Source organism: Belonocnema kinseyi, chromosome 8 (genome assembly GCF_010883055.1).
Source record: "Belonocnema kinseyi isolate 2016_QV_RU_SX_M_011 chromosome 8, B_treatae_v1, whole genome shotgun sequence".
NCBI classification, from domain to species: Eukaryota; Metazoa; Arthropoda; class Insecta; order Hymenoptera; family Cynipidae; genus Belonocnema; species Belonocnema kinseyi.
The window spans coordinates 62,599,535-62,607,436 of record NC_046664.1 but is presented as its reverse complement, the minus strand read 5'-3'; the positions used below and the strand labels follow the sequence as shown (position 1 = coordinate 62,607,436).

At 27.4% G+C, this 7,902-nt stretch overlaps 1 protein-coding gene across 1 annotated transcript in view; it reads right to left on the bottom strand.

Annotated features, from left to right (window-relative positions):
• The window catches only part of LOC117177764 (protoheme IX farnesyltransferase, mitochondrial), a 21,614-nt gene that overhangs the window by 2,331 nt on the left and 11,381 nt on the right, over nucleotides 1-7,902 (bottom strand). The window contains exons 5-6 of the mRNA XM_033368672.1: nucleotides 7,574-7,749; nucleotides 4,813-5,130 (exon numbers count right to left, since the gene is read on the bottom strand). Coding sequence (XP_033224563.1) covers nucleotides 4,813-5,130; nucleotides 7,574-7,749 — 494 coding nt within the window. The remainder of the gene's footprint in view (nucleotides 1-4,812; nucleotides 5,131-7,573; nucleotides 7,750-7,902) is intronic.

Here is a 7,902-nt window from a genome sequence, read left to right as displayed (position 1 = left end):
GGGGTGATTGCTAGAGAGATTGATCAGCAACCTGGGTCGGAGCAGTGTTGCGGAACGAACGTGTTATTTACTTAAATAGTACGAGAATTCTGGATCAATCTGGAAAATCTTTATCCCTTCCACACACTACACTTTTCCCCTACCGAGTGAGCCACGCCTACCCCGAAAGGGAAATGGCTTAATGGTGTAATAATAATAATTAATTTGAGATACCCAATAATTCGCGAGTCAGATGGCGCTGCTATCAAGTTAAAAGAAATACACTACAAGGCATATTCGAACGAAACTTCAGCAACGTTTTTTTGGGGTGATTTTAAACTTCATCCCGGATAAAAATTATTTGTTATTAACTTCTTATGCCTCAAGGAATATACATGCCAAATATTTCCAATTTTTTCTAAGTTTATAAATGGTAAAAACCTTTGATCCGCTATTTTGATTTTTATATTCTCATTCATGAGAGTGTAATTTAATCGTCCAAATTTTTTATCTCTGGTTTTTAACAAATCTTTATGTTTCGGCACTCACAGAATCCGAAAATCATAACATTTTATCGGTGTCTGTCTGTTTGTATGTTTACCTAAATGTTGCAGCCACACTAACTTTTGAAGGATTTGTCCAATCAAGTCAGCCTTTGATACACTTCTTAAGGTTCCCAAAATGAAGGTTAAGTTCGTTAATTAGATATTTCCAACAAAAATAAAAAAATTTAGAGAATTTTCAAAATTTGAAATTTTTTTTTTCAAATGTAGAAATTGTTGTCAAAGTTTCTTATAGATGGGTAGAAGACTTGCAAATTATCAGCATACGATTTTTTATTTTTTTATTTCAATTAAACTTCAAAAAGTTATATGCTTTTCAACATTTTGAAAATTACAAATATACAAAACAATTGTAGATACAGCAGATCCGAAATTGTTTTTCCTTTTTTCGACCGTTTTAATTTTCAATCAGTATTTCAGTTACATTCGGCAATGTATTTGATCTTACGGTCAATGATAAAGTCAAAATAAAAGCATCCGAAATAACATGTAAAAAATATAGTTATTTCTTTTAAAAAATCCTCAACGTTTAGATTTAACAAAAATATCAAAAAATGAAATTTTATTTTCTGTTAGAACTGTTTTTAATAATACAGTGTTTTCTTTTAATAATAAATTTTATAAACAGTTATCAGGATGTCCAATGGGATCTCCATAATCTCCCATAATTTCGAATTTGGTTATGGAAGATATTGAAAAAAGAGCCTTATCTAGATTATCATTCAAACCAATTTTATATAAACGTTACGTAGATGACATTTTTACGATCGTTCAAACTAAACAAATTATAGAGCTTTTAAAAATATTTAATAGTATCGATGAAAACATTCAATTTACTCTTGAAAAAGAAAAAAACATCTTAAGTTTCTTAGATTTGGAAATTTAAAGAATACCTAGTGGGAATTTAATCACGAACTGGTTTAAGAAATCATCTTGGACAGGTTGTTGCTTAAATTATGAATCCCATCATTTGTTCAGTCAAAAAATAGGGTTGATTAAAGGTTTAGTGGACAGATGCATAAAATTAAGTGATGTAAAATATAGAAAAGATAATTTAGACCAATTAAAAAGTACCTTACAATTAAACAATTATCTTTTGCTGTTAGTAGAAAATTTCATCAAAGAACGTACTAATGAAATATACAACATTTCCATCATAGAAAAGAAGAAAAAGAAATGGTTAGAACCATACTTTAGAAAAATTGTTGAGTAACAAAAAAGATTCTGAAACAATAAAAAATCTGTCTAATGTGGTTTATTTAAAAAAATGCAATGGTTGTCAAAAACACTACATAGGTGAAGCTGGCAGGAGATTGAAAAGTAGAATTTACGAACATAAAAGAGATTGTAGATTTGGCAATTTGAATACAGGTTTGTCACAAAATTCGTGGAAATTTAATCATGCTTTTGATTTTGCTAATATTAAAATCTTGGCCAGAAAAAATAATACTTTTAAAAGACGTATCATTGAATCAATTTTTATTAATAAATATATCAACACTTCAATAAATTTAAAAATTGTAATATTGAATATAAACCAAATTCATCAAAGCATTATGCATTAACCCCCTCCCTCTTTTTATATTCGTTTTACTTAAATCAACTTAATTTATTTAATCTTATATTCTCAAGCTTTGGCGCGTCTTTTCATCAGAGGTTTATTAATATTTGTCACCTCTGCAATTACGACTTTTCATAACAGTCAGTCTTGTATCGTCCGTCTGTAAACATAGTTTCAATTATGTGATATTTTCAAAAAAAAAAAAAAAATTTCCAGGTCTCCTTTTTTACATCAAATAATGAAATAAACGTTTGTCATGCATGTAAAAAATGAGCGATTTTAATTTTTATTGGCCAAAAATTTCTAAAGAAAGGCGAATCGTAAATAAACAAAATCTTAATTTTTTGCGAACATGAGTCGTCTTTGTGAAATCTCTAGGAATATTTTTAAATCTTTGTAATGTCTGAAATCTTTAAAATTCTTGAAATCTTTGAAATCTTGGTGAACTCTTTCATTAATCTTTATTTGCGAAATCTTTTGTGTTTGTTTAAAATCATTGAAGTCTTTTGAAATCTTCTCAAATGTGTTGAAACCTTTTGAAATCGCTTGAAATCTTTGAAATGTTTTGAAATTCTTTTGAAATCTTTACGAATGCTGTAAAAAAATTGTTAAATCTTCTCAAGTCTTTTGCATTCGTTTGAAATCACTGGAGTATTTGAAATATTTGTGAAATTTTTATGAAATTTGTTGTAATCGCTTAACATCACTGGAATATTTGAAATCTTTTTAAACTTATAAAAAAATGTAATATCGTTTAAAATATTTGAAATGTTTTTAAATCTTTGAAAGCTGGTGTACTGTACCCTTGTTGAAATCGTTTAAGTCCTTCAAAGCTTTGAAATGTACGAAAACTTTGTGAATTTTTTTTAATGCTTTATAAAATCTTTGAATCCTTAGGAATTTTTAAAAATATTTGAGAAATCTTTTGAAATCTTGTCGAAAAATTTTAAATACTTTAAAATCTTTGAAATGGTTTGAAATCCTTGAAATCTGTTATTTTGAAATCTTTATGAATGTTTTAAGAAATCTTTGAAACTTTTGTGAAATCTTTTGACGTCTCCTAAACAATTTGTAAGTTATTTAAAATCTTTGAAATGTTTTGAAATCATTAAAATCTTTTGACAGTTTTAAAATCTTTCTGCAATGTTCGGAATCTTAGCGAAATGTTCGAAACCTTTGCGGATTCGTTGGAATTATTTAAATTATTACAAATCTTAGTGAAATCTTTTGATACCTTCTAAAAAATTTTGAAATTGTTTAAAATTTTTTAAATGTTTTCAAATCTTAGAAATGTGGTTTAATATCCCCTTTTTTAATATTTAAACTCTTTTGTAAGTTTTAAAATCTTTGTGAAATGTTAGAAATCTTTGTGAAATGTTCCAAATCTTTATGAAATGTTCGAAATCTTTGCGGAATTTTTGTGAAAACTTTTAAATGTTAGTGTACACGCCTTTTTAGAATGTTTGAAATCCTTGAAATCTTTGTGAAATTTTTGTAAATGTTTATAAAATCTTTCTTGAATCTTTTTCTTTTTTTTTGAAAAATCTTTTGCATTCTTTGAAGTAATTGAATTATTAGAAATATTTTTAAATCTTCTAAAATGTTTTAAAACCTCTTGAAATCGTTTCAAAATTTTGAAATCTTTGAAATCTGGTGTACCGTACCACTTTTTCTAATTCTGAAACTGAATTAACATCAATATTTTAAACTAATAATTTTTATAATTTAGAAGTTAAACACCTCAACAAAAAGTGCCTTGAAATATCTTTATTTATACTGTAATAAAGAAAACATAAATTGTATCTTGATGAATAAAAGAATTTGCAGAAGAAAGATTTTTTCTAAACGAGATGTTTCTTTCATAATAGGCTAAAAGATTTAAATTACTCTTCGCATTTAGATAAAATTACTGTTTTAAAAGCAAGAAAAAAAGAATTAAAATTCAAGGTTTTCGTGAAAAAATCAAGGAAATTTACAGGTTTTCAAGGTTTAAAAAAATTCAATGAGATTTCCAGGTTTCCAAGGTCCCTAGACACCCTGTATATTGCTCTAAATTTTTAAGAAACTTGGATTTTCAAATTACCGGACATGTTTTAAAAAAACTTGTTACTACACATATTTATCAACACAATGCAAAAGGTTTCATTAAAATCGGTGGATTGCCGTTGAGTTCTGATGTTTAAACCTTACTTGACTTCTCTATAAAGAAGCATGAATAGATGTGGATGGGTCAAGGAATGGGTCAAGGAAATTCATGAAAGTTGGATAAAGATACAACAAGAGTTTATACAAATTGATAAAGAAGTGTTTAAGCAACGAATAGAACAAAAAAGATAATTCAAATATAATGAGAACTATAAACGGATAAGTGTAGAGGGAATAGCAAAATATTTGGAGAGGAAAGGGGAAGAAAGTATGAAAATGGAAAAGATCCTGCATGAAAAGGGAAAGGAGAGAGGAGAAAGATGGAGGAAGGATTAGAATAATTATCTATAAAAAATAAGAAACTGTAAAATTGGTTAGCTAAAGATAAGATAAGACTTGTCGAGCGTAAAGATAGAAAGGACAAGAGGCAAACTATAGAATTAAAGCGAGAGAGGAAAGAGAGAAAAACTGTAGCAACGAAAAGTGAAAATAAGTTGTTTTATCTATATTAATTTATTTGAAAATATTCAGAATTAACGATTAACATAAGCTATTCTATCTTACCTAAGTAGAGGAAATAACTATTGAGTGGTGTAGATATCACAGCAAACCACCAATTCGTAACGTCCAACATCGGGGCCAGATACGAAAGAACCATCAAAGCTGCCGTATATCGTAGGGCCGTTTTTCGACAAAGCTCTGGATTCGATACCGCCATCATTCTGTATCCGGCTTTAGAATAGTCAGGTCGTAAATTCCATGAAAGTGCATTAAAATGGGGAAATTGCCAGGCGTACAATATCCCAGACATGATCCAAGCACCAGGCGAAGATATGTCTCCGAAGCAGCCGGCCCAACCCATCAAGGGTGGGATTGCACCCACTGATGATACAATTTTAAGTTTGAATGGTTTATATTGGAAATTATTTGTGTAATAAAACAATTCTTATACTAGGGAAAAATTTCTAATAAGTCATTCTTTCTCGAAAAGTTATTGACTATGCGCGTAACACATAGAGCTAAATGCTAAAAATTGCTATCCGTAACACTAGTGAACATGCAATCTATCAGGGCCACCAAGTAGAGCGTTTTGGAATTTTTTAATTATTATATTTATATATAATAATTTACGATTCACTCATTTGATCAAAATTGAGCTCCTATATTTCCGCTCGATTTTCGCGTGTTTTTTGTCTCACGTCTTTTTCTATCATGGTAATGTGATAATTTAGTATTATACGTCAGTCAGAAATCTTATAAAATCATCTGCAAAATGAAGTAGTTCCCCTTGAATGGCAATTCAAGTTATTAATTTTTCACTTTAGATTAAAATGATTGAATTTTTTAAATCGTGATGCTCTATTTGAAAATTAATAATTTTTAAACGAAGTTTGGAATTGTTTAATTTTTAACACATCAAGTTTGAAGGTTTGAATTCATTAGTTTAAAAAATTTTTAATTAGAAAGCTTATGATTTTAAAAGTTTTTAGAATAATTCATCTTTAACGGTTCACAATATTTAAAAATTCTACAATTTTGAACGGTGAAAATGACGAAATATTTTTTTTACAGAAATCACATTTTTTTAGTAAAAACATCTATATTATTATTAATGAAATTTGTCATCTTAAAAATTTAAATAATTTAAATTGATAATTATAGTTTTAAATGCGCAATTGTAAAACAACTTAATTTTTGAGGCCCTGAAACTAAAGTTGTTTTGCTTCAAAAGCAAAAAGATTAAAAATGGAGCTCAAAAATAAATTGGTTTTTTTATTATATTGAAAAATCTTTTATTTCTTACTGAAAGAAAACCCTAAATTTTTGTCTTCTAATACCTTTATGTAAAACATAGACATTTGATTATTTATTAGTAAAAATTAGCATTCAGTAGGTTTTGAACGGACACTATCTTCTTCAGTAATTCGTAACTCTTTTAATATCAATTTAAAAAATGTTATTTTGTCAACAATTGTTCTTCATGCTCTTTATATATTTTTTTTTAGAGAAATTGAAATATTTTAGATTTATACTGAGAATTTGAGTGCTAATATTGTACAATAATTTCCAATTCGTATCATTAATGATTCGACAATTTTAAATTTAAATCTTCCAGAATCGATAATCCTTCAAATTCAAATATGAAAAATCTAAGGACAATTTCAGAATAAATTCAAAACAATGAAAAAAAGAAAATAATTGTTAAAATTCAATCCTTAAAAATGAGAAGATTTCAGAACAAGACATTGAAATTAAATTATTTTTATTGGAACAATTGTGCGATTCCAAAACTTGGAATTAAATAGGTCTTGCTTTGTATTATTTTATTTTTACTTTGCAATTTAATATCTTAAAATTTTTCGACTTTAAATTGAAGATTTAAAAAAAATGATTCACTTGAAATTGAGCAATATTTGATTGAAAGATTTCAAGAATTCATAATATTACCTAATTTTTAACAGTTTTTTAGAATAATTCAATTTTAAAGGTGTATAATTTTAAAAAATTTTAACTTTGAAAATGACGCTGAATTTAATTTTTATATTTATATATTTTTCATATTTTTAAATACTTTTTTTTTTAATTACTTAAACTCAAAATATTACAATTTAACTTTGAGCGCTTGTAATTAGAAATTAAACAATTTCAATTCCTTCGAACATTTTAACATGAAATTATTTAATTTTGAGGATTTCGAAATTTTTATCTGAAATCAATATATTTCGAGATACTCCAATTAACCCTTTAACGGCTAAGCCTTGATCCCGTTAAATAAACATTCTGAAAAAAAATCAGGAACAATGTGTGGTCATTTTTTGATCGATTTTTGCACACAACAAATTTTTTAATTATTATAATTTTCTTGGTGTCTATTGAGTGTACGATAACTCAGAATTACCTAACGAGTTGCAACATTAGCCGTTAAAGAGTTCAATTCCATTCAATTCAAAAGATTGTCCTTTCTTCAAAATTTTACCTAATCTAAAATTGTTTGATGTGGAATGTGTTTAATTCAAAATTTTTCAAATTTTTTTATTTCAAGCGCTTTCAATTCGAAATTATTCATTATTATTTCAAAATTGCGAAAAAATCTTAATATTTCAAAATTTTTTATAATAATGGATTTTTTAATTTTTTGTATTTTTAATATGAGTATATAATAATAATATACGTATACGGAGTATAATTTTAGTATCTCTAGTTGCGTGAATGTTGCCCATAGTCAATAGAAGATTTATAGAACTTCCTAAACACCCGTCGCTCTTAGACGAAATCAGGCAGTTTTAAATATTTTTCCCTTGCATATCTTGTAAAATTAACTTACCAACTGAACCGATCCACGTGTTAAGAATACTGATTCGTTTCATGGGTGTATAAATAAGGGTATATAAAACTAGATTAGCAGCGCCTAAGGCTGCCGTCAAAGTGTTCACTTGTGAATATAATAGCGCCAATCCTAAGGTGCCAGATAATCCCGCAAACACAACAGCATGCATTGGTCTAAATGTACAAAATAAAGGAATTAATCAAATTTTACATTTTCATATTAGAGGACATACTTAATGATCAAACGGTACACTGGTGCGAAATTGCACTCAAAGATTTTTCATTTTTTTGACATTTAAGCAAACACAGCTGCCACGGATTATCCCC